We start from the raw sequence: 27,488 nt of genomic DNA, 5'->3' as shown, positions 1-27,488 counted from the left end.
GAAAGTTAATTTACGATATTTTTTTATATTTTCATGTATCATATATTTTTAAGAACTTTGTAGGATCGTTTAGTTCAAGATCATTTTAGAACTTGTTATTAGAATTGAATTATGTGACCAAATCATCCAATTTCTACTACAATCAATAATACAAATTGATGGTCGAACCAATTTTTAAATGTGAGACTTACAGTATTGGCTATGTAAAATTGGGGGCAATTTAACTCAAATGATGTATACAAATAAAATTTCGCCACATAAAATAAAATTTTAAAATTATATATTAATCTAAAATTTTAAAGAATTGAGTTTATATTTTATCTCACTTATAGTGTTTAACATCTTCTTTTCTATTCGATGTAATTTTGAGTTAACATGTACATTAAAATTTTATTTTATGTAGCATAATTTCATTAGTACATATCATTTTAGAATATCATTTAAATAAATTATCCTCAATTTTACACGGAGTAGTCAAGTATTTACTATTTTTAAAACATTAAAGTGTTTTAAAGTGTTTGAAATCTAAAAATAAAAGAAACCACTATAGTATCACAAATAATTGTAACAATCTAGGTAAAAAGTGAAAAATACAAAAATGAGAGAGAATTTGAAAAGGGGAACAAAAGCACCTACACATAGGGCCCATGACATGTCCTCTCAAAAGACCAATAGATGTTATTTTCATCTTTCTCCACTACACTCACAAATTCTTTCACCACCTCCATTATACCTCTCCTTCCCACAAACATCTATTAATTCCTCCTCACCCTCATCTCTCTCACACACACTCCCAATAAAATAATCAACCATATACTATTCACTCACCATGTCCATCTCATTGCAAAACGACACCGTTCAAGCCTCCTCCTCATCCTCAAGACCAGGAGCCACCGCCGATCAGCCATCGGCGGTAGCTCCTTTAAGCCGCTACGAATCACAAAAGAAACGAGACTGGAACACGTTTGGACAATACCTAAGAAACCAAACACCACCTGTTTCTTTGTCTCAGTGCAACTTCAACCATGTACTTGAGTTTCTTCGTTACTTGGACCAATTTGGAAAGACTAAGGTTCATTTACACGGTTGCATCTTTTTCGGACAGCCCGATCCGCCCGCGCCGTGCACTTGTCCGTTGAGACAAGCTTGGGGGAGCCTCGATGCACTCATCGGACGGCTTAGAGCCGCGTACGAAGAACACGGTGGTTCGCCGGAGAATAACCCGTTTGGAACCGGAGCTATTCGGGTTTATCTTCGGGAAGTTAAGGAGTGTCAATCCAAAGCTAGAGGGATTCCTTACACAAAGAAAAAGAAGAAGAGGAGTCAAGTTAAGGGCACTCATAATAATTCTTCTAAGTCCTTCAAGCAGCTAGCATCTTGAGATTCATAGTAAGTTTTTCATATGAATTTAATTAATATTTATGTATTTTTATAGTCTGAACGGTTAATAACCACTAAAAATTCACACACACATAATCTTAAGTATCAGGGTCTCAACTATGTTGATGACGTTCAACTTAATAATATTTGTTTCTGCAATTGAGTTTAGATTTGCCGACATATTTGTATAGTTTTTGACAAGAAATGGTTGAAAATTTTGAAGCCATTTTTGACTTTAGGGTAAAAAATATTATACTGAGAATACAAAACCCTAGCAGCAGAATACAAACCCTAAATTTGCATTGTTAATTAAGAAATATAAATTGCTGGTGTATAGAATAATTTATTGATTAAAAAATGTAAGAATAAAATTTACCAGAGGATATATACTTTTTCTTTTGCATACTCATTCTCTCCCCTTTTCTTTCTCTCTCCTATCATTCAAGACATAATTATATTTCCTAATTAAATACTCCCTCAGGTGCAAACTTTATGCCAATTTTGGGCCTATTTCTGATTCTCTAAGATTTCTTGTGCTCCCTATGGTCATGTGACTTTGATATATAATCCATATACGTTGCATGTGATTTTGATATATACAAACTTACGTAGAATCTAAAATGTACTTTGGATTTTATTTAATACTAACTCGGTGCTTCTTTAAGACCATTTGTACCACATTAGAGACAAGGTGGAAAAGTTAGTTGGTTTTGATTTGTCCCTATTCTATCCTCACAAACGTTTTGTTTCTATAGGTATTCAATGTTTGTACATATATAATCTAACAACTTTATTTTTGGTACAAAGAGAATTGAAAATTAAGTCACATAAACTATTAATTACTTGGTGTGTTTAAATTAAATTATTTTAGTGTGTCGGTAAGCGTCTCCATTATTGTCGCTCACTAAGTTCTTCAACTTAATTGTGTCCATAAATTTGGAAAGTCAATATCCATTGATAGGCACTAGCCTACAACCTTAAGATATACAATCCACATATTTGTACATCATTCATATAACGAAATGACAATGATCATGATAGAAAAGACAAACGGATGATATGGCTCTACCTTTTGGTTGATCATTAGACTTGTCAACAATGTGTCTTCAAAAATATTGTCTCCCCCATAAACTTAAGACTAGATGGATATTGTAGATCTTTTGCTTTAAGATGAGTGTTCACTTTGTTTCATTTGAATAGTAGGGTTGTGAAAAGTTTGGATCCTATATGTTGTGTGTAAATGATGATTTCAATATTATTGTTGCTTAACAACCTAATGGAATCTCTATAGAGACGTATTTGAGCATTTTCCTCCTCTGTTTACGTATTTTTTATCATTAAGGCAAGTGTGAGTGGTTAAATCTCACATCGATTATGAAATGATAGATGTTGGATTAATAAAAAAGAAGATTCATATATTTAATGTCTTAAGATTTTGGGTGGAGATGTGACATCTCCCTCTCTTATGGTCCTTAAGCATTGAGCGTCCGTTGGTGCTCCTGATTTTTTCAGATTCCCTAACAAAAAGTGGTATCAAAATCGTTGTTTGGTTTGATGGAGGAGCAAGAGTTGGATCTGACATTGAATCTTGTTATAGGATGTGATAGACTCACATTTGTGGGATAGATTGTTAGGTACAAGTGTCCTGCATCGGCAATGAATTGGTGGAATGTTGAATTTATATCTCTTTTTAGAAGATGTTTATTAAGATTTGGAAATAAATTATCTAGACCCAGTTGAGTCAGTTTCTCTTTTTTTTCCACTTATGACTTAGTTAGTATTGTCTTCTACGGGATTTTCAATTGGTTGAGAAGACAGGTAGTTCTTCATAAGAATCCTAGTCTTCTCTTTGAGTGTTTTCTTTCTATAGGTGGTAAGTCGATATCTAGAAAAAGTTTTTATACAATGTGATATTTTCGTGGTTTGGCCAATTTGAATAGCCCAAAATGAGATTTTGTTTTATGGTTCTTCAACGAATGTGAAAGACGTTGTGGAGAACAATATTCTTTTCGCGTGGAAATGAATTTTGGTATATTAATGGAACTCTTGAATCTTCACTGAATGACTTAAGAATTTTGTCCTTTGGATGAATCAATATCTCATTGAGATTTTGGCGAATTTGAGAGTGCGTATGCTTCTTTATGATCCTCTATTAGAGTGTAGTTCTTAGAGGGTGGTTGTTCTGGAGTTTGTCTTGTTGTCCCTTATTTATTGTTTAGCCTTGTAGTTCTTTCTTCTTCATTTTTGTTTTGTTTTTTGATTTTGTTGGTGTAGCTTTTGATACATTTTGTGACATTTATCGACTGTACTTTATCTGGATTTTTTAACTTTATTATTAACACTATTGTGCCTTTAAAAAAAAGTGAATACTCGATCTATTTTTAATTATAAGTCTCGTTTTTTAAAAAAGTTGTCCATATATATAAATATAATTATAACATTCAGCCATGTTATATTAGTATTTTAAAATATTAGTATTTAGTAAAATATACGTTTGTAATTGGTTGACAGTGTAAAAATATTTTATAAAAAAATCGTTTTATTTTTTTTATAAAATATTAAGAACATTAATATTTATTTATTCTCAAATATACCTTTTATTTAAAGTACTAATTTGTCTAGAAAGACAAAGAGCTAATGCTAGACACGTTAGCATGCAAATGGTTTATTAAAAGATCTACATACAATATGATCTCATTAAATTCATCACTTATTTTTTAGTATATGGGAAAAAATTGTTGTTTATAATAAAATAATATATAACTATGATGTCTAGTGCCTACATATGTATTTCACTTTTATGAATAAAACGTAATTATGTATTGCAAGAAAAAAATATTGAACTAAGTTCAAGAGAAATACTTTTTTGGACATAGATTTAAACACAAACACTAAATAATTATATATAATTATGCGTTAAGAAATGTTAAGAAATATGGTTGGGTCTAACTCAATCCTACAAAACCGATTTGTAAATTGTGGGTGGTCTGATAGCGGAAATTATAGAAGGTAGTCCATCGGATATTAAACGAAGCTCTTGATACCAAGTTAAGAAATGTGGTTGGGCCTAACTCAACCATACAAAACAAGCTTGTAGGATGAGGATTATTTCCACTTATGTAAAAATGCATTCAATTACTATTTATATAAATTAAAAAGCTAAAAAAAATCAATGATACATTTGCATTGACTTATTTGAACTTATTTAGTAGGAGAACTCAAAACTAGATCTTAGAGATTCTCTTATGTAAATAATGTCTTAGAGATTCTCTTATGTAAATGATGGTTTCTTTCTATCCAAATCTAACTTGTCCATTTTTTGTTTTCGTCTTTTTATTTTTTGTTTGGTATTTCTTGAACATCTGATTCTGTTCTTGTATCTTTTTTTTAGTTTTCCCCAAAAGTTTTTTATTTACTATATATATAACTTGTCCTCCTAAGAGATGATTCCTCTTTTTTTAGTTATCTTATTTTGCTTAGCTATTGTTTGTGTGAATTGAATGTTGATTTTATTGGTTTTTTTTTTCTCCATTGTTTTTCAATTTTGGTAAATTCGTTCGTATTCAGTTAGGTATAGGTAGAAATAGGAATAAGTCAATATAGATAATAGGGGTCTAAGATCTAGTTTACACAAATTAAAACCAAGCTGATTTTTTTTAAACAGAAAAGATCTAAACTTTTTAATAAGTTTATTTAGTTAAAAAATATTAGACTTCAGACTATAAAAAAAAAGCTTTTTAACCTTATTAGAGCGATTTATTTATATAAATATACATAATTTTTATTATTATTATTATTATTATTATTATTATTATTATTATTATTATTATTATTATTATTATTATTATTATTATTATTATTATAATATTGTATATTGTATTTTGAATACAAAATTAAAACTTAATTATTTTAAAGAGCTAATAAAAATAGGTTGAAACCACCTTATTAACAATATCATAAATTGTTTTCATAAATTTCTTAAATAAATAGTATCACTAAAATCTCCTACTAAATAAGTTCAAATAAGTCAATGCAAATGTATCATTGATTTTTTTTAGCTTTTTAATTTATATAAATAGTAATTGAATGCATTTTTATATAGAATAAACTTTTAATCTGCAAACCAATCTGACCATCGAAAAGATCAGACTCAAACTTAAAAAAAAAGCCTATGATAGATTTAGGGGTGGCAAACGGGCATGCCCGCCCCGTTTAGGCTCGTTCCGCAAAAAAATGGAGCAGACGGAGCAGACTTAAAACTTTGGTCTGCCCCGCAAAAAAGTGAGGGCGAGACGTCGAAATTTCGCGGACTTTGAACCTTTTAAGACTAAAAATGTAAAATTTCATATAAATGTCCATGACTGCAAAAGCGCGCAAAAAAAAAAAAAACTAAACGGAATGAGCATATTAGAGATTGCGATCCTAAAACCTTTGTCCGTCCGACGGAAAAATGCGTACAAAATGAACATATCCAGCAGACTGGCCCGTTTTGCCACCCCTAAGTAGATTATATATCAAACTTAAGCTTTAAAACAGACCATACTTAAGTTGGCAAAGCCTAACCGGAGGTACTTATATTTTTAATATAAATAAATTTAAAATTTTAATTTATTTTAAAATAAACTAATACTAAAATATGACACTAAATATATGTATTTTATTGAATAAACATATCAATACTAAATTCAAAGGTATTGGAGTATTCTTTCGAATTCTCGTTCTTAATAATTATATTCTTGAGGTCTTTTAGTTGTTTCAATTATATATATATATATATATATATATATATATATATATATATATATATATATATATATATATATATATATATATATATATATATATATATATATATATATATATATATATATATATAAAAGATAATTATATTACATAATATTAACTAGTTTATTATAGGAAAGGAAGTATAATATAGTGAAACACAATATTACATTACATATTAAATTGTTTTTTTTAAGTAAAATAGCATATACTTTTGTTTTATAGTGTATTATATACATTTTCATGTGTGTTTTTAGGCTATAAAAATATAATCCTAGATATTATTTGAACAATCTGCAAATATTTATTTATTATAAAGCATATCCAGTTTTGTATAATACACGGTCATCTATTTTTACAATAATATTCTAAAAAAAGTATCAGTTTCAACTTTCAACCTTCTTGAAGACTTGGTCATATACTCTTTAGATATTAGTGAGCTTTAGGAGATGATGCACCTCATTTAAGAGAGTTCAAATGTGTTTATTATGACTAATATTTATAGCGACAGATATAAAAGTCGTGCAACTCTAATTCTTTCCAGTAAGAAGTCAAGATTACTAATAGTTAGTTAATATAATAGTGATTGTTGTTGGATTTGGTAGAAAGTACCCCGATTCGATTTCCGCAATTAATTTTCAAGTTAGAATAGACTATCCAGGACTGGATATTAGTGGTGAAAATATCAATTTTGGCATAGTCAATAATAAATTAGAATTTAGTTGTAAAAATAAATACACTTGAATTGTGTAAATAAAAAAAAAAAATGATTTCATACTGAATTTAAATTAGATTCTTTTCGACTTATATCACCTATGTATAATCATATGCTTAACGTCTTGTCCAAAGTTATATGTGAACTTAGTGAGCTGATTAGTTTGGACTGTTTACATTCAGGGCCACAAGAATGACTTACTTGGATTGGGAACTCAAAACTTGCCAAGGAGAAGGAGCATGACCTAGCTTGAACTACAAGTATCATCTGCACTTCATCCACTGAAAATTCATCACAGGAAAACATTGGTAGATCCCAATTTGTAAAACATAACAGCAAAATAATGTTTTTAAAGTAAGTTTGTTCTGAGTAAGTCTTAAATATATATATATATATATGTACAACAACCTTGTAAGTTTCTTACATGTTAGACCTCATCTTCAACCATGCAACTTTTTCCACTTGTTTTCTCCATTATGCCTATTTTTGACAATGTCAAACCTGCCACCTGCTTATAAGGTAAGGATATATTATAGCATATAAACTCTTATGGTCAAAAAACTCATTCAGTGGTGTATTTAGTAATATGTTTGACTGTTAATTTTCCACTGTCTGGCAAATTTCAAGAACTTGAGATATTTAATACCACTAGGAATTTCATCTTGTTGCACTCATTTTGAGAACAGATATGTAAAATAAATAAAAAAAGGCTAGTTGGGGCTCCTCACGTTGAAGCCAAACATGTTTAGGGCATGTTAGACCATGTGGTTAACGTTAGGGCATGTTTGACACATTGAATTAGATATCTGATATATTGCTGTGTATTGGAATTGCATAAGAAGGAAATTACACATTATTATTATTCAAAGATTGAAATGTACAATCATTTCGAGTTGTATTTATACACCAAAGGAGCAACAAACATCCCTATAAAAGGCTTAAGAAATAACTAACTAAAGTAACGAAGATTAATTAGTATTATATAATACGGCCTTATAAGTTGGACCATGAATGGAAACAAGTCTAAGTTTGGCTAAAAAAGAAGAAAAAGATCGTGTAGGTAGAGGCTTAAGACATCAGTATTTTGGGCGGAATATGGAATTGGGAAGAGTTTGATCATGAGTCATGATTTTAGTTTTTCTTTGATGATATGACAATCGATCTCGATGTGTTTGGAGCGCTCGTGAAACATTGCATTGTGTGCCAAATAAATGACAAATCTATCGTCGCAATAGAGAGAAGTGGGTCTTGAAAAATCAATGTGAAAGTCCTTAAAGAGGTAGTTCAGTCATTGCACTTCTCATGTGCTTTTTTTACTTTCGTGAGATGAGAGATTTGCCAATAAAGATGGCTAATCCGGTGACTGACCTTCTAGTTGAGGGGCAAGTACCCCGATGACTATCAGCAAAATCAATAAGAATTAAATCAGTGTTAGCTGGATAAAAGATGCTCTGAGTTGGGTAAAACTTTAAATATTGTAAAATATCATATAGAGACAGAGTCACTTCAGGGCTCATAAAGTATCGAAGAAGTCCTAAGTCTTTGATACAAAATTTGCTATCAAGGACGGCTTTAACATTCTGGATTTCTGTGAAATTATTACCTAAAGTTATCTACATAAAATTATATTTTATATATATATATATATATATATATATATATATATATATATATATATATATATATATATATATATATATATATATATATATATATATATATATATATATATATATATATATATATATGTGTGTGTATAATTTTTTAATTTAAGGTTATGTTTTATCAAAATATTATTATATTAAAAGTATTGTTATTTGAGTCTAATAATAATAACTTACAAGGTTAATAACATAAATTGATTTTATATTTTATTAATATTTATATAAGGTGGAAATTTATTATTTGTTGCAACAGTGAGAAACTGTTGTTTTTGCTGTGAAATCATCGCTATAGGCACTATATAAGTCATGTGGACATGAGTCTACCATAACGACTTTAAAATCATCAATGACTATAAACCGTTGTGATAGCCCCTATTGAAATGTTTCCTAAAATATACCAATCACAACAATTGTAATTTGAGAACGGAGAGATGTCGTTGCTGTTGGAAACTATGAAAACTGTTCTCAAAAGATATTAAAAACAATAGTTATCTACTAAGCGTTGCCGTTTGGTGCGAACCCTGTTGCAAAATGTTAAGACTACGCCTCGGTTTGGCACAACATAGCCGTTCTCGTAGACTAAGGCAGCGGTTTTTTAGGGTTTCGCAACGATTTTCTTTTGTTTTTGTAGGACAAAAAAGTTGTGGTGCAATAAATTTGTTAGTAGTCTAATCATATAAAAAGTAAACTTGTGTGCCTTCTCTATAACCTAGAAAGACATATTTGTTGGAACTAGGGTCAAATTTTGTATGATTGGGTTGGAGAGTATATGCATAGGCGAGGCAGCCAACGCAATTAATGGTATTGTAGTCATGATGCTTATTAAACAGTAAGAAATAAGGATTGTTTTTCTTAATTAGATAACAAGGTAAGCGGTTAATAATATGCATAACATGAGCAATAGATAAGTGCAAAAAAAATAGGACGATTAGCTTGAAAGAACAATGATCTTATAACATTGAGCATGTGTAGATGTTCCCTCTCAAAAATTCCATTTTGTTGTGGGCATTAAACACAAGATCTTTGATGCAAGATACCTTGTGATTGATAAAAATCATTCATTGAAAATTCAGGTCCATTGTCAGTACAAAGATATTTTAGTTTAGAAGAAAATTAAGTGGTTATAAAATAAACGAAGTTGAGTAAATGTTTCCTAGATTCACTTTTATGGGTCATAAAAATAATGCAAGTGAGTATAGTGTAATCATCAACAAGAGTTAAAAATATATTTGAATGGTGACATAAAGGGTGGAGCAAGGACCCCAAATATCAACATGTAACATACCAAAAGGATTAGTGGTAGTGATACTACTATCATAATATAGTATAAGCATTTTTTGCTTAGCCAAGTGACAAAAATTACAAGGAAAATTATTATTAATATTGTGAACAATGCTAGAAAAAATAAAAGACAAAGTTTTATGAAGAGAATGAGAGGGGTGACCTAATCTTATATGCCAATAAATGAAAAAACATGTTACACAAATTAACAATTAAAAGGGGAGAGGTGGAGATGAAATGGCATGTGCTTGAAGTACATAGAAGTCTCCATGTCTTCCAGCTAACCTAACATAATTTAAGAACTCTCACAATTTGTAAAATTAGGGGAAGTCTTAAGTCTTAGGTTTTGAGAATCTCGTGTGTAGTTGTTAGTCACCCATGTATCTTTTGATACTATGTGGTAGATTGATTGTTACTTGATCTTTTATCAAGTTATTGCTCTCACTCTTGAAGCTTTTAAGCAAGAGAGTTGAGTTTTTGTATTGGAAGTGTAATCTTCTTGTTGGGTTGTTCTTCATACAGTCACTGGGATTGAGACTGTTAGATATCACTGAGGTAATTAGGAAGTGAGTGGGATTTCGCATATCTAGGAGGTTTATGGATAAAAGTTGCAATAGATAGTGATTAAGTGAGAAGTTGTAAACTGGGACTATTTAGGCTTTGAATTAATACTATCATAGTGAATTTCCTTCCTGGCTTGGTAGCCCCTAGAGTAGGTGATGTTGCACCGAAGTGGATTAACAATTCTCTGTGTTATTTATCTTTCTGCAATGTTAATTCAGTATCAATCACAGATTGATAAATTTGTTTAGTTTGTTGACATATATTGTAACATATGTCTTGACATTGTTCTGATGTTAGGTTATCAGTATTAACGTGTTTTGCTTGTACCAGAATTTCAATTGGTATTTGAGCCGACACCCTGGTCCATTGGGTGAGCTACAGGGAGTATTTTTTCAGTACTATTGTTCTTGTTGGAAGGATGGAATGTTAGCATTTCCGTTGTCAATGGACAATAGATCTTGAAGAATTATCAGGATAGGAGAATCCTGGTGCTGAAGAGATATAAGGAATGAGTTTGAGTTGGCTCTTTGTCATTATGAAATTATTAACTTCATTATCTATGGAATTGGTACGCACCCTGTATCACTTGTATTGTGGCAAAAAATATTTGGTAATTTCTCAAGTCCACTCATAAAGGCACATCTAAGTGTGTTTGGGAGAAAAGAGTTCAAAAGAGAAGATGATAAAGAAGGAGATACTCTAGTCTTTACTCAAGAGGTTTGACATGAAAGTGACAAGCTATTGAAGAACAACAAGAGCATTCTTTTTGTTTCCTAATTTTAGTATCTTGTGCCCTAGTCTCCGATGAAGGGTTTCTTATTACTATTTTGTTCCTTGGAAGGCAGTCCAACCAGGTGTTAACGAGATTGGACAAAATGTATAGAACATCTATATTGACTTCAATAAGTCTGTGATGCTCAAGAAAAGACTGGAACTGGAGTATATATCAATCAATGTCAAAGCATTCTTTTATATGAGTGTGAACACCTTGGATCTATGTGGATCAGAATGCCCTAATTATCTCAAGAGCAACTGTATGGGTTTTCTAATTCTTGGCTTAATTAGGAAAGTGGTTCTGATTATGTTTTTGCCAAGGATTTTACTGGTTTGAATGAAATATAAACTTCTAATAAAGGTTCTTGTATTGAAGATTTTTCTCTTGATAAGATGACTGTTCACTCAAAGATCTATGCATCCAGAATGAAAAGGGTTGTCAACCATGAAGAAGACAATAGGTGACTATTTCTTATCTTATGTTTTAAGAGAAGGAATGTTTTCCCACCATCTATATTATGCAGGGTGAGGTGACTCTATTAAACTTCATACTTGATATCATGATCAAGCCTGTAAGAATAGTTCATCTCAGCTGAAGGAGGTTTCTCAAGTGAGAAGATGATTGGAAGCCTAAAAAGGGTCGAGTTTTCGAGCTAAATCTAGCAATGAGAAAACTCAGATGACCAAAGGTTGTTTTTATCAAAGGCAATATAAGTCAATGATTTCAATCTTAATGTCTCAAAATTGTGCTACACATCTGAGAAAATCAGGCTATAGATAGATACTTGCACTGAAGATGTCTCTTTTGTGAAAAGTTGATCTTAACAAACTATTTTTGTTGACTTCCTCTAAGGTTAAAATCACCATTGGTTAACCAGGGGAGGTGTTATTTTTCTTATTTCTCATTCATTTCTTAGAACTTTAACTAAGATGTTTGGTATTTTGGCACTGTCTGCTCCAGACACTTGACTGCGTAAAAGTGTTTCTAGTGGTTTGTCTAGTCTCGTTCTATCAACTGTTACTTTTGTTGTTGATACTAAAAGGGAAGATTAAGGGATTTGGGTAACTAAATAATACAATATGGATTATCTAAAGTTTTGGTAATTTTCTTCTTACTAAAAGACTGATGACGTTTGTGTTTAACATACGTCAGTTGTGCGATTAAGGTCTGAAGGTGTATGTCATCAAGGGAGAATGATGTATCTCTAATGAGATGTATGAAGTTCTTATGAGTATTTAAAAAGAGTTGCTATTGACTCTACAAGTATTTAATTTCTTATCCTCTTGCTTGGTGTTCAAGGAAGATGAAGTCAATATGTCACACCAGAAAGTTGATAAGTGCCAAAATATCGTTATTTTGAGTATGTAATTGTGGCACTCATCGATTATATTCATTCCGTTTTTGTATGAAAATTCCAACTTTTGTGTAAGTATGTGCATACTTGTGTTTTTTATTCATTTGTGTACCGATTAATAGTTTTCCATTCATTTTGTAGCTATTCATGCATATTTTGAGCATTGAGTAATAAAGGCCAAAGGCTAAGCTTCAAGAATGCAAATTTTACCAATTCATCAAAGAATAAGGCTCAAAATAAGAATTATAAAAATCATCAATTTGGTTGCCAATTAGTCATTGTTAGATAGATCATTGAATAAGCTTTTCAACATTTTGAACCGTGCGCAATTCGGAGTTACGGTTCTCAAGTTATGGCGAAAACAAAATTTGGTTTTTTTAGGCTACCGCTTAGCAAGCGATCGCCGATGTTCTCGCAGCTTTGTGTTAGAGATAACCTTCGTTGTGAGTTGATCTTGTAGGTGCTCCAGAGATGGAAACTGATGTGAGAGATACATGATGACATCGATAATTTTAAGTTTGTGAGAAGTAGATTATATGCAATGCTTGATAAATCTTCTCTTCCCGAAGAATGAATTCTTTTGTGTTAATATTTACTTTTCTGTTTTTACACTTTTGTTGATTCAAACCCGTGTTCGAAACCATATAAACTGTTGAATGGCATTCTCACCATCTTTGTGGACACGATAAATCCCTGAGTAATATTTCCAAATCTTTTGTCGCTTGCCGCTATGCCTGCTTCAACAAAATGGCGCCGTTGTTGGGGATGGTTGTTAGAATTGTATCGCAATAGTTTATGTGGTTTTGAGCTTTGTATATATTGTATAGTTTCACTTGTATATTTTCACTTATACATGTTTAATTGTTTATGTTCACCATATAGGTTTACTTGTATATGTTACATATAAGTATACTTTTGTTGGTGAATGTTGGTGAAACATGTTGATCTCGAATTAGCTCTTTAATTACAAATCTTCACTTTTCAACTTGTGTATCCAAAATTCACCAAATTTTCTCTTTTTGTATAATAATAGATGTATGTGTTCATACTTGTATATATGTGTTTGTTTGTGTACAAATTTTTATACTTGTGTTTTCTTATATGTTTGTGCAATTGTTGTATATATTTGTACTCGTAACGTTTGTTGAGTGTTTTACTTAGGAAACTTTCTTTAGGTTTGCACAGTGAGACGTCACTATGGCATAACAGGAGGAAGCTACTTTCCAAACACCTAAGAATAAAGGCGTCGAGCTTACGACGTAAAACAAACGCTTGTTGGGAGGCACCCTAACGGTTGTAATTTTTGTTTATATTTCCGTATTTGAGGTGTTTAGGTGAAGTGGAGGTGGCTGAAAGATCAGATTTTGTTTTGGTTTTTCTAGTTTTTGCTGTCATCGCTTAGCGAGGTCTGGCTCTCTTAGCGAGCACAGAAAAATTCAGAATCTTTGCTTTTGTAACAGTGGGATTCCAATTCCACTTGGTTCACTTCTTTTTCTCACTTTCACCAAGGCTAATTAGTAGTAGATAATAGTTTTATTTTTCTAATTCTTTTATTGGTTGTTTGAACTCAAATTTTGTCCGTTAATCGAAGATTTTTGAGGTGATTTTCCAAAGCTTCATTGTTTCAACTACGGGTGTATGGTAGGATATTATTTTTGAAGTTGTATCATTCAAGGTACTCATTGATTAAATTCTATAGCAAAGCATGTTTGGGAAACTTTTCATTTGTCCAATTATCATGCCATCCATTCTTTTGCATAACTTTCTTGTTAATTGAATCACTTTAGTTCCCAAACCATAAATGTGAGGAAGCTTTTCATTGTTCATATATTCTAGAGGCCAGAATCTTTGTTTTAACTGGATTTTATTATACTTAACCTTTTAATTATGTTGATTTCATGAAAGCATGAAAAGGATCAAGACATTTTGTTTCATTATGAGCACAACCATCTTAGCCAAATAGTCAATTCACCTTGTGAGTGTATGAGAATTTGTTAACCCTTTTGAACTTTTTGTCAACATCCATGTTATTTCTTGAACTTTTATGCTTTCATTTAGTTCACCTATTTTTGTATGGATGTTGATTCCTTTTTCATGAACCCTCAACTTTGTGTTGTTGTATGGATTTTTACCTAGCCTTAGAAAGTAGGGAGTATTCATATTATGATGTGGTTAAATTCAAGTTGGGGAAAAACGGTTGTGCTCTTGTGGTTAGTTGCTATTAGGTTGACAAGAAAAGAAAATAAAAGAAAAAGTGAAAAAGAAATAAAAAAGAGAAAAAGTTTTGAAAAACAAAAAGAGTATGGAATAATTGTGCTAATAAGTATGGTATTCTGATTGTGACAACTTGGAATAAGGAAGAAGTTTGATTGGAATTGTGTTGTTTGAACATGTGTGAATTGATCACTCCCTTAGGTTTAGGCAGGTCTGTTTCGATTAGCCTTAGGACTTACCCTTTGTTTGTTAACCAAGCCACATTACAACCTTGAAAAACCCTTGTGATTCTTGCTTTTGTATCTTCAATGTGATTTTTAGATGAATGCATAATTTAATCATTTGTTTGCAAGATTGTCGGATGAGTGTTCAAAGTCCTCATTTTTGTGTGTTCTTCATCCATTAATAAACTTTCGCTAGGTGTGATTAATGATGTGAGCTTGTATTGGTTTAGAATGTTTTTTATGATTTGTGTACTTAGGATTCGATTTGTTTACATGTTGTCGTTGTAGAATAGTGATAAGTATTTACTTTGTTTAAACGTTTTTATGTTCAGCCATACATTTGTTTTTGGTTTTCTAAACTTGTTGATTCACGATTATTTCGTTTACTAATTTTGAATCTATGTGTTATTTTATATTGTTTGAGGACAAACAACGTTTCAAGTTGGGGAGAGTTTGATAAGTGCCAAAATATCGTTATTTTGAGTATGTAATTGTGGCACTTATCAATTCTATTCATTATGTTTTTATAATAAAACTCCAACTTTTGTGTAAGTATGTGCATACTTGTGTTTTTGATACATTTGTGTACCGATTAATAGTTTTACATTCATTTTGCAGGTATTTATGCATATTTGGAGCATTGAGTAATAAAGGCCAAAGGCTAAGCTTCAAGAATGCAAATTTTACCAATTCATCAAAGAATAAGGCTCAAAATAGGAATGATAAAAATCATAAATTTGTTTTCAATTTAGTCATTATTAGATAGAGCATTGAATAAGCTTTTCAGCATTTCGAACCGGGCGCAATTCGGAGTTACGGTTCTCAAGTTATGGCAAAAACAAAATTTGGTTTTTTTCTGCTACCGCTTAGCGAGAGATCGCCGATGTTCTCGTAGCTTTATGCTAGAGATAACCTTGGTTGTGAGGTTATCTCGTAGGTGCTTCAGAGATGGAAAATGATGTGAGAGATACATGATGACATCTATAAGTTTAAGTTTGTGAGAAGTAGATTATATGCAATGCTTGATAAATCTTCTCTTTCCGAAGAATGAATTCTTTTGTGTTAATATTTACTTTTCTGTTTTTACACTTTTGTTGATTCAAACCCGAGTTCGAAACCATATAAACTGTTGAATGGCATTTTCACCGTCTCTGTGGACACGCTAACTCCCTGAGTAATATTTCCAAATCCTTTGTTGCTTGCCGTTATGCCTGCTTCAACAAAATGGCGACGTTGTCGGGGATGGTTGTTAGAATTGCATCGCAATAGTTTCCGTGGTTTTGAGCTTTGTATATATTGCATAGTTTCACTTGTATATTTTCACTTATACATGTTTACTTGTTTATGTTCACCATATAGGTTTACTTGTATATGCTATATATAAGTATACTTTTGTTGGTGAATGTTGGTGAAACATGTTGATCTCGAATTAGCTCTTTAATTACAAATCTTCACTTTTCAACTTGCGTATCCAACATTCACCAACTTTTCTCTTTTTCAATAATAATAGATGTATGTGTTCATACTTGTATATATATATATATATATATATATATATATATATATATATATATGTGTTTGTTTGTGTACATATTTTTATACTTGTATTTTCGTTTATGTTTGTGCGATTGTTGTATATATTTGTACTCGTAACGCTTGTTGAGTGTTTTGGTTAGGAAACTTTCTTTAGGTTTGCGCAGTGAGACGTTACCATGGCATGAAAGGAGGAAGTTACTTTCCAAACACCTAAACAATAAAGGCGTCCAACTTACAACGTAAAACAAGCGCTTGTTGGGAGGCACCCTAACGGTTGTAAATTTTGTTTATATTTCCGTATTTGAGGTGTTTAGGTGAAGTGGAGGTGGCTAAAAGATCAGATTTTGTTCTGTTTTTTCTGATTTTTGTTGTCATTGCTTAGCGAGCAAAGAAAAATTCAGAATCTTTGCTTTTGTAACAGTGGGATTCCAATTCCACTTGGTTCACTTCTTTTTCTCACTTTCACCAAGGCTAATTAGTAGTAGATAATAGTTTTATTTTTCTAATTCTTTTATTTGTTGTTTGAACTCAAATTTTGTCCCTTAATCGAAGATTTTTGAGGTGATTTTCCAAAGCTTCATTGTTTCAACTACGGGTGTATGGTAGGATATTATTTTTGAAGTTGTATCATTCAAGGTACTCATTGATTAAATTCTATAGCAAAGCATGTTTGGGAAACTTTTCATTTGTCCAATTATCATGCCATCCACTCTTTTGCATAACTTTCTTGTTAATTGAATCACTTTAGTTCCCAAACCATAAATGTGAGGAAGCTTTTCATTGTTCATATATGTTAGAGGCCACAATCTTTGTTTTAACTGGATTTTATTATGCTTAACCTTTTGTTTATGTTGATTTTATGAAAGCATGAAAAGGATCAAGACATTTTATTTCATTTTGAGCACAACCATCTTAGCTAAATAGTCAATTCACCTTGTGAGTGTGTGAGCATTTGTTAACCCTTTTGAGCTTTTTGTCAACATCCATGTTATTTCTTGAACTTTTATGCTTGCATTTAGTTCACTTATTTTTGTATGGATGTTGATTCATTTTTATTGAACCCTCAACTTTGTGTTGTTGTATGAATTTTTACGTTGCCATAGACAGTAAGGAGTAGTCATATTATGATGTGGTTAAATTCAAGTTGGGGAGAAAAATGGTTGTGCACTTGTGGTTAGTTTCTATGAGGTTGAAAAGAAAAGAAAAGAAAAGAAAAAGTGAAAAAGAAAGAAAAGAAAAAGAAATAAAAAAGAGAAAATTTTTTGAAAAACAAAAACAAAAAGTGTATGGAATAATTGTGCTAATAAGTATGGTGTTTTGATTATGACAACTTGGAATAAGGAAGAAGTTTGATTGGAATTGTGTTGTTTGAACATGTGTGAATTGATCACTCCCTTAGGTTTAGGCAGGTTTTGTTTCGATTAGCCTTAGGACCTATCCCATGTTTGTTAACCAATCCACATTACAACCTTGAAAAGCCCTTGTGATTCTTGATTTTGTATCTTCAATGTGATTTTTGGATGAATGCATAATTTAATCAATTGTTTGCCAGATTGTTGGATGAGTGTTCAAAGTCCTCATTTTTGTGTGTTCTTCATCCATTAATAAATTTTTGCTAGGTGTGGTTAATGATGTGAGCTTGTATTGGTTTAGAATGTTTTGTATGATTTTTGTACTTAGGATTCATTTCGCTTACATACTCTTACTTAGCATCACACAATTGTTAATTATATTCCAACTCAAGACATGTTAATCTGCTAACCTTATTACAGATCCTGTTGTCCCAATTGAAATCTTTATCCATGCAGAGGACTTTAACAACATTAATAACTTAGTTTTCCCTCTAACCTAATAATCCTCATTGATCCATATAACCTCATATTTGGTGCTAGAGACTTCCAAATTTTTCTCGACACATGTCGATGCCATGTCATTTATGCCACACAATCCACTTTACCATTCAACTTTCCCATTTTCTCAAATATCTATCTACTCTATCCCTTCTTAATTGGCATAAACTGCACTTCTATGTTCTTCTCCAATATTTTCACATCCTTCCCATTACCACATCTCATATTTGACCTCATCTCAAACAAACTGCAATAATTTCTAGTTAAGCTCAAAAAATTCTAATCTCCGTAACCGACTTAAGTGCCTCTTGTTGAAAGTATTTTGGGTAAATATTTTCTAATATATCGTATCCACAGAGACTGAGTCAATATTACTGTCGTTCTATAGTCGAATTATAATGAATGGTAAAAAGCATTGGTTTTGATTATTTAGTCTAAAAGTGCGTATAAGAAAATAATAATTAATTGACTGAAAGCTTAAAGAATGAATAACAATGGTGAGGAATATGTTGAGTTCTAGGGTTCATCAACCTATTCGTATGCAATTGATCAATTAATCCACAAGTGAACCATTATATAAGTTATTATCTTCATTCATCCTCAAATGTTTACCTCATGTCTAAGATCACTTTAAAACCACCTCTACCGGTATGATATTCGATCTCTCAGAATAACAATAAGGATAAAGGGAATTAAACACAATGATTTACGAAAACTTATTCATAATCCCATCTCTGCAAATTAAGAACAAATCAATATAAAAACCTAGGGTAAAAGTATGAACCCCATCTCTCGATTGATAGTTCAACAATGATATAAAATAAAAATAAGGTTCTTTATTGATAATAAAACTTAAACAATTGTTCATAGGAATTAATAAAAGTTATTGCATCTTCATAGGTTAACTACTACCTTAAACTCAACACAATGGGGTTTAGCTCTCCATAGTCATGAAGAACACACAAAACTTCATAGATGGATTAATCTTGATCAAGGGAATGTCTTCGATTGATGTTGAATTCTCCGTCAAATGTTGTTTTCAGCTCTGGAATATGAATGCTCTCTGAATTTTGCTCACCAAAGATCTCTCCTTTATGAGGATTAGGGCTTCTTTTTATAACAAAGTTTCTTTTTACGAAGCACTCGCGGCGCGGCACGAGTTAGCGAGGCGCGAACTGGGACCTGAAGGTTTGGCGCGTCTCGCCCAGTTTTGCTGCGGCTCGGCCTCTGCTTTATCCCACTTCTTTGTGATTTTGCGTCTCCAGTATCCTTACGCCTTCGTGTTTCCTTGTCTTTGCTTTCCAGCCTTAATACCTGCACAAATAAAACCCATAGTGATTCAATTTGCTCTACAATTAGCATCAAACTTCTAGAGTTCAATTCTAACCATAAAATCACTAAAAAAACATACAATAAGCTCGAGTTCAGATCAAATGGTAGTTATTTTAATACATGAAAATACTAATAATTTACTCCTAACAAACTCTCCCCAACTTAGAGTTTTGTTTGTCCCTAAACAAAATTACTCACCTTAGTGAATACAACAACACATACCAACAATCATGCAACACGTTTTTTCAAAGATTGTTTCAAATGGCTCAATTCAGTGATCAAAACACTACACAACCACTGTTGAATCAACACTAATCACATGAAACCGATTTTGAAAGGAAATTACCTCCAGAAGTTCAAAACACTACACAACCACTGTTGAATCAACACTAATCACTCTCATCAGAAGGTATGATGAATAAAAGAGAGGTTAAACACTCATCCAAACAATTAAATAAACAAGTATTCATATCATACGTTCACCGTATTGTTAGCATCAAGTCCTGTGAAATCTGAGAATCGAAAGGTCTTTATAGGGTTGTAATGTGGTTTAGATTCAAAGAAAAGAGTATATTCAAAGGTTGTTCCTATTCTAGGGAAGCATCCTATTCACAACTCATTCCTTTTTCTCTAGGCCATTAACTTTCTTACCCGTTCATCTTTTCCTTCATAGCTCGATATTTTCTTTTCTTTTCTTCAAACATTTTCTTTCTTTTTTTTTTTTCAACTTTCTAGGTTCCAACACTGTCTTTCTTTTGTTTTTCTTTATTCTCAAGCTACGAATTTCTTTTGTTCTTTGCAAAACACCACCTGTACTTACTCTTCTTTTGATTATGAATCTCCCCAACTTAGAGATCAACCTATATTCAAATTCAATGACTGCTCCCCTACTTTCTATAAGGGTAAAAGAGAAAACACATCACCAAATTTTATGGTTGATGGTCCAAAACAAAACTTTTTATTGAGATCAAGAACTCACCAGATGTTTTTCTTGGTGCATATTATGATATTTATCTTGACCTCAGTCTCAAAGAATGGTTAGCAAAGGATCACACTCTCACAGAAAAAATTAAGCTTTAATATGGAATAGGCTAAAAGAAACTCTCAATTTCAAACAAGTGCCTAAGTCATTTCCACAGATTTTCACAAGACGATGCGACAAACGGTTTAGCAAAATACAAACATGTCAAAGTAATCGATGGTCTCCTGCATATAGTAAACAATGGAAATCTTTCCTCACAATGGTTAATGTTAAGCCGATCCAACAAAAATTTGTGTACCATAAAGAACTTCTATTAGTATTTACTAACAACCTAAGTTTCATGCACACACTAAGAGTTCGAGTTCGAAAATTCATATCTGCCTTGTCACTTTTATTGAAAAAGAAAGGGAAAAATTTATTTTTCACAAATTTCGACTCACTACCACTTTCATGCATGTTGCTCCATTGTTGGCATTCTCATTGTTTCACTAGAACTTTTCATTATGCTGTAGAAACTACTCATTCTAAACTGGAGATAAATAGCAAAATAAAAGCAAAACTGATATAGATTGTAAGACTGAAATTACTGAAACAAAAATTAAATCAATATAAAATATATATATATATATATATATATATATATATCATCACGACAGTTATCATAAACATAACAGCTCACTATCCCCCTCTGGTTGCTCCTGGGTCTCATTTGGCTGAGCACCTGCATCCCCCACAAAGGAAAAGGGTTGGGCTCCGGCTAACCACAATAAGAAAAACGACTGATGATAGGTTTTCATTAAGGGTTTGTTCTCGCATGTCCGCGGCGCGCTATGTTCCTCCGCGACGCGCGAAAGTTTCTGCAAACGATTCACGGCGCGGTACGGAGTCCCGAGGCGCGGTAATGCGAAAGAATTTGTTGCGCCCTTAGTGTTTTATTTACCCTGCTGTACCTGCTCAATCACACTGGTTTTATGATATATAAGACTTAAACAAAATAAATAAAAACGAGCAAACAATGAAAACTTACTGCGTTGGGTTGCCTCCTAACAAGCGCTTTGTTTAACGTCGTTTAAGCTCGACGGATGGCTTTCTTACGTGCTCAAAAGTGCGAGAGTACACACTTCCTTGTCAAATTCTCCCCCAAGGTAAACCTTCAGTCTTTCTCCATTGACAGTCCAACTCTCTTTGGTTTTGCTATCCTCAATGACAATAGCACCATATGGCTTGACTTCTTTGACCATGAATGGTCCTGACCACTTGGACTTTAGTTTACCCGGAAATAATCTTAGCCTGGAATTGAACAGAAGCACAAGGTCTCCCGCCTTAAACGCTTTCTTTTTGAGTTTCTTGTAATGATACCTTTTCATATTTTCCTTATACATTTTGTTGGACTCATATGCTAGGTACCTGAACTCTTCGAGCTCATGGAGTTACTCTTTCCTTTTCTTAAAGGCTAAGCTGTCATCTCTATTAAAGAAGCGCAAAGCCCACAAAGCTTTGTGCTCTATCTCAACAGGTAAGTGACATGCCTTACCATAGACCATCTAGAAAGGCGATGCACCAGTGGGTGCTTTGTATGCGGTCCGATATGCCCAAAGAGCATCACCAATCCTTGCGGACCAATCTTTTTTGGATACTGAGACCGTCTTCTCTAAGATATTCTTTATTGCTCTGTTAAAAATATCCGCCTGCCCGTTGGTCTGAGGGTGATACGGTGAAGCAATCTTGTGACTGATGCCACACTTCTCAAGCACTTTAGCAACCTGTTCATTAACAAAATGGGATCCACCATCACTGATAATTACTCGAGGCATGCCAAACCGGGTAAAGATGTTGCGGTTTAAAAATTTCAATACCGTTTTGGCATCCGCCTTAGGAGTAGCGATAGCTTCAACCCACTTGGAAACATAATCCACAACAACTAAAATATATGCATTAGTAAATGAGGGAAGAAAAGGTCCCACGAAATCGATGCCCCAACAATCAAAAACTTCAACTTCGATCATGGTTTGAAGTGGCATCTCATCTCGTTTACTTATCCCTCCCACTCTTTGGCATTTATCGCAATCTATCGCATGGTGGTAGGCGTCTTTGAAAATAGTTGGTCAGAAAAAACCGGATTGGAGAACTTTTGTTGCTGTTCTCCATCCATTAAAATGCCCACCACTAGGAGAATTATGACAATGCCAGAGAATTTGTTGGGCTTCCTCTTTAGTAACACACCTTCTTATTATGCCATCCTTACCTATCTTGAACAAATACGGGTCGTCCCACACATAGTATTTAGCATCGGATAACAACTTTTTCTTTTGGTGCCAATCGAAGTCCTCTGGTATCATACCGGTTGCTTTATGATTTGCAAGATCGGCGAACCAAGGTCTCACTTGGATTTGAAAAAGTTGTTCATCCGGGAATTCATCATTTATGTCAGCTTCTTGGTGGGTGACATTTACATTGACCAGACGGGATAAATGATCTGCTACCACATTTTCTGAACCTTTTTATCTCGGATTTCTAAGTCAAATTCTTGCAAGAGAAGAACCCATCGAATGAGTCTTTGTTTCGAATCCGGTTTAGTAAGCAGATATTTAATAGCCGCATGGTCTGTGTAAATCACCACCTTTGTTCCAATGAGATAGGATCTGAATTTTTCAAGGGCATACACTATAGCTAGCAACTCTTTTCTGTAGTGGCATAATTGACTTGAGCGTCGTTTAAAACTTTTCTTGCATAGTGTATGACATGAAATATTTTTTCCTTTCTTTGGCCTAGTACCGCGCCTATGGCATAATCGCTAGCATCACACATAAGTTCAAAATCTTTTTTCCAATCAGGTGCTACGATCACAGGTGCGGTAACTAGCCTTTCTTTTAACTCATTAAAAGCTTGGACACATGACTCATTAAAAGTAAAACACGTACCTTTGTTGAGTAAGTTACTCAATGGTTTGGCAATCTTCGAGAAATCCTTTACAAATCTTCGATAAAATCCCGCATGACCCAAAAAGCTTCTTACCCCTTTAATGTTTACTGGAGGTGGAAGTTTTGAGATTACCTCCACCTTGGCCTTGTCCACTTCAAGCCCTCTTGAAGATACCTTGTGCCCTAGTACAATACCTTCAGTTACCATGAAATGGCATTTCTCCCAATTTAGAATTAGGTTGGTCTCAATACATCTTCCCAGTGCCTCATCCAGATTAGCCATACAAATGTCAAATGATTTTCCGAATACCGAAAAATCATCCATGAATACTTCAATACTCTTTTCAATGAGGTCATAGAAGATCGCTTGCATACACCGTTGAAAGGTGGCTGGAGCATTACATAATCCAAATGGCATTCTCCTATATGCGAAAATTCCAAACGGACATGTGGAAGCTGTTTTCTCATGGTCTTCTGGGTTGACCAAAATCTGGTTGTATCCGGAATATCCATCTAAGAAGCAGTAATAGTTTTGTCCGGATAATCTCTCAAGCATTGTTGAAAGTATATTGGCGTACTTTTAGATTATATCGTTTCCACAGGGATTATTGCGATACCACCGCCGTTCTATAGTCTATGTTGTCTTGAGTTAAGGTTACTTTGAGTTTGGTTTAAGATCATTCAACAATTTAGTAGCTAGGAGTAAAATTAAGAAAGTTCTAAGTTTAAAAGAATGTATCAAGATTCGATTTCACCGACCTAACTTTGTATGTCAACCTATAAATATATATATATATAAAATTGTTAACGATCAATATAATTACGTATCGACGTCTATACCGTCCGTGTCCGCAACGATATAGCTAGATTTACCGTATTGTTTAACCGCCGATTTCTCCACCGCTTAAACAATACAAATAACCTTTTATAAACCGATACAACGTAAATATCAAATGCTAAATCCATGTCTGCAATTTATAGTTTGATAGATGATAAAATTAGGTCACGGTACAAACATTGATGTCTCAAACATTTATACCATAGAAAAGCTTTAATAAACAAATAAACCATCTATATTGATCATCACTTGTTCATACACATATATTCACAAGAAAAACATACAAAAGTAAAGGAAGATTACATCTATTCTTGATACAAAAGATATTTAGCTATCCATTGACATGATAGCTTGCTCAATAAGGTAAGGATGAAGAATAACAAGCATCTACGGCAATTAATCGACGATCAAAGCTTCAATTCTTCACTTCTCAGTTTTCTACAGTAGAAAATGGTGTAATGAGCTCTGAAAAAGATCAATCTTCTCCAAAATATCTGACTTTCTCTTTATATAGCAATTATGTTTTCTGCCCAGGGCGCGTCGCGCCCTCTAGCGCGCATCGCACCATGTCACTTGCACATCAAACCGCCCAAGCGCGCAACGCGCGCTTTTCTCTGCTGGAAGCTTCACAAAATATCTGAACCCATGGCGCGATGTACCCTATTACCGCGCGACGCGCGCTAAGCTCTGCCCACCAGACTTCAATGTTGGCCAAAACAAGCTCAAAGCTTCCAAAATTTGCCAAGACCTGTAAAATCATAACTAAAACACATATTAACATAAAATAAAAGCTAAAATTTATAAAGTACAAATAGTTATATAAAACTAAAGGGAATTATACAAATACTCGATAAAATCGGTCGAAAGGTGCCGCAATTTAAACTAGATATTAACACAATTTGGCACCTAACAACTCTCTCAAACTTAAACTCTTGTTTGTCCTCAAACAAAACAGTGATAAATTACCAGGAACACAAATATCAACAATGAACTAATCAAGCAAAAACAAGAACAATTGAATGGTTAAAATTCCAAAAGTACACAAAGATTAATCCTTACCAATTTCAATCAAAGTACCATGATCAAGATGCTAATCCTATATACAAATTCTATGTCAGAAATTCCACAAGCAACAAAAGTTCAAGAATGAATCACACCTACACACTTCTCCTTTGAGAGAACAAAAATGGAGGATCCTAACACTCACCAGACAATGACGCAAACATCCAGAATTAATTATGAACTTATCTAAGCAAAATATATATAAAAAGCGTAAAAGCATGAATCACAAAGGACTTTTGGGGTTGTAGCTTGGCTTGGTTAACAAGGAAGTGTCATATCTCACGACCATTGAAACGAAAATGTCAAAACCTAAGAGAGCATTCTATTTCAATTCAATCATCACAATCATACCAACCAAGTTCACCACATTATTCTCTCCATCTTTTCTTTTCTTTTACTTGCTCAAGGGTCACAATTTTTTTTTCTTTTCTTTCTTTTTTATTTACTATATATTATTTATTTTTTTTAAGCAACCTTCTATTGCTTTTCACAAAGATAATCTTTTCTTTATACCCCTTGAGCAACATCTTTTTCTTCTATCCACACCAATGTAGACCTTTGTGTTATTCTCCCCAACTTGAATATTACCACCACATAATTAAGAATGCTCCCTATTCTAAGGCAAAAAGGAATCAATCCTAACCATCTTTCATGGCAACAGTTCAAGGTAAAAATAAAATCATCAAGATTCTATCAAAAATCGGTAATGAGATCATAATACAACACAAGCTTAACCGGTAAGAATCTTGGCAAACGGCTCAAAGTGGTTAGCAAATACCCACACACTCACCGGGTAGGTTACATTTGGATAGGAAGTTATTCTCATAGTGCGGAACAAAACGCTTTGATCACTTTCATGCTTAACACAATTTAATAAAAATGCAAGATTAATCATAAGAAAAACGAGTTAAAGCGCACATTGCTGGTATCCAACACAATTATATATATACAGTGGAAAGTCTCCTCACAACTACATCTAGGCTAAAGTGATTCACAATTGAACTAATTTTACCAACAGAAATTAATGACAACTAATTTGTACAATTAAAAGCATCAGAATCAAAGGTACTTTAAAGAAAACGATAAAAGACGTACCTTGCACGTACAATTTTCAACTTATATCATCACCACTCCAATTGCTTTGCACCATCCACATTCATTGGGAACACAAAAATTCATGTTCCAGCTAATTAACCATCAGGACAACTTTCACAAACCATTTTTTTTAAACATAAAACACTAAACTAAAAATAAAACTACTTAAAAATAAATACGATAATAAAATAAACTGAACTTATATAAATAGAAACCACACCAAACGGTGTTAAATATCCAAAGGTGTAAACTTAGCCTTCCAAAATACCTCATCCAAAAGGATGGAACAAAATTTCTAAAAACAAAGCATAAATTGTTCTAACATGCTAACATAAAAACTAAAACACTAAAAATAACATAAAACTCTACTCCTCCTGTTATACCCCAAAATTTGCCCGCATCTTTTTTCAAGAAAAACTCCAATCTGAAAATTAAGAGTCTCATATAATCATGGATTTTTATTTCAACAAATATCCTGACATATGAAATACTTAGTTTTTAGAATTTTTCTTATACAGTAATTTGGCCTGCAGTTGAATTTATTCTTACGCAAACGCCAAATACTGTTTATTACTTCACACATGCTATTTATTTATTTACAGATAAATAGTACTGACACAATTGGTACAGAGTTAAATCTTTTTGCAGGCGCAGAATCAGGAAACTCAGACTGTACTGGTAACAAGTAGATTATTATTATCTTTTGTTTCCCACTAATTTTTGTACTATATTCCATTATTTTCAAAAATCTTTTCAAATATCTTTTTCAAAAATCAAATCCTAACTTTATTCTCTACATCTCTCTTTTTCCCAACACTATCATACACTTTCTTTCAAATCTTACTTCCACTCAAATTTTCCTTTTGTACGGAATCACATCATTCCCCAGCGTCTCTATCCTTCTTTCCATTCTATAAAT

At 32.8% G+C, this 27,488-nt stretch overlaps 1 protein-coding gene across 1 annotated transcript; it reads left to right on the top strand.

Annotated features, from left to right (window-relative positions):
- Positions 1 to 689: 689 nt before the first annotated feature.
- Positions 690 to 7,444, top strand: LOC131642619 (protein LIGHT-DEPENDENT SHORT HYPOCOTYLS 10-like). The gene is made up of 2 exons (XM_058912846.1): positions 690 to 1,389; positions 7,060 to 7,444. Exon 1 carries the CDS (start codon positions 830 to 832, stop codon positions 1,379 to 1,381), a length of 552 nt encoding a protein of 183 aa, XP_058768829.1. The 5' UTR covers positions 690 to 829; the 3' UTR covers positions 1,382 to 1,389; positions 7,060 to 7,444.
- Positions 7,445 to 27,488: the final 20,044 nt, after the last annotated feature.

This window comes from Vicia villosa, unplaced genomic scaffold, assembly GCF_029867415.1.
Source record: "Vicia villosa cultivar HV-30 ecotype Madison, WI unplaced genomic scaffold, Vvil1.0 ctg.005440F_1_1, whole genome shotgun sequence".
NCBI classification, from domain to species: Eukaryota; Viridiplantae; Streptophyta; class Magnoliopsida; order Fabales; family Fabaceae; genus Vicia; species Vicia villosa.
Note: the sequence above shows the minus strand (reverse complement) of the source record. Positions and strands in the feature narration are given on the sequence as shown.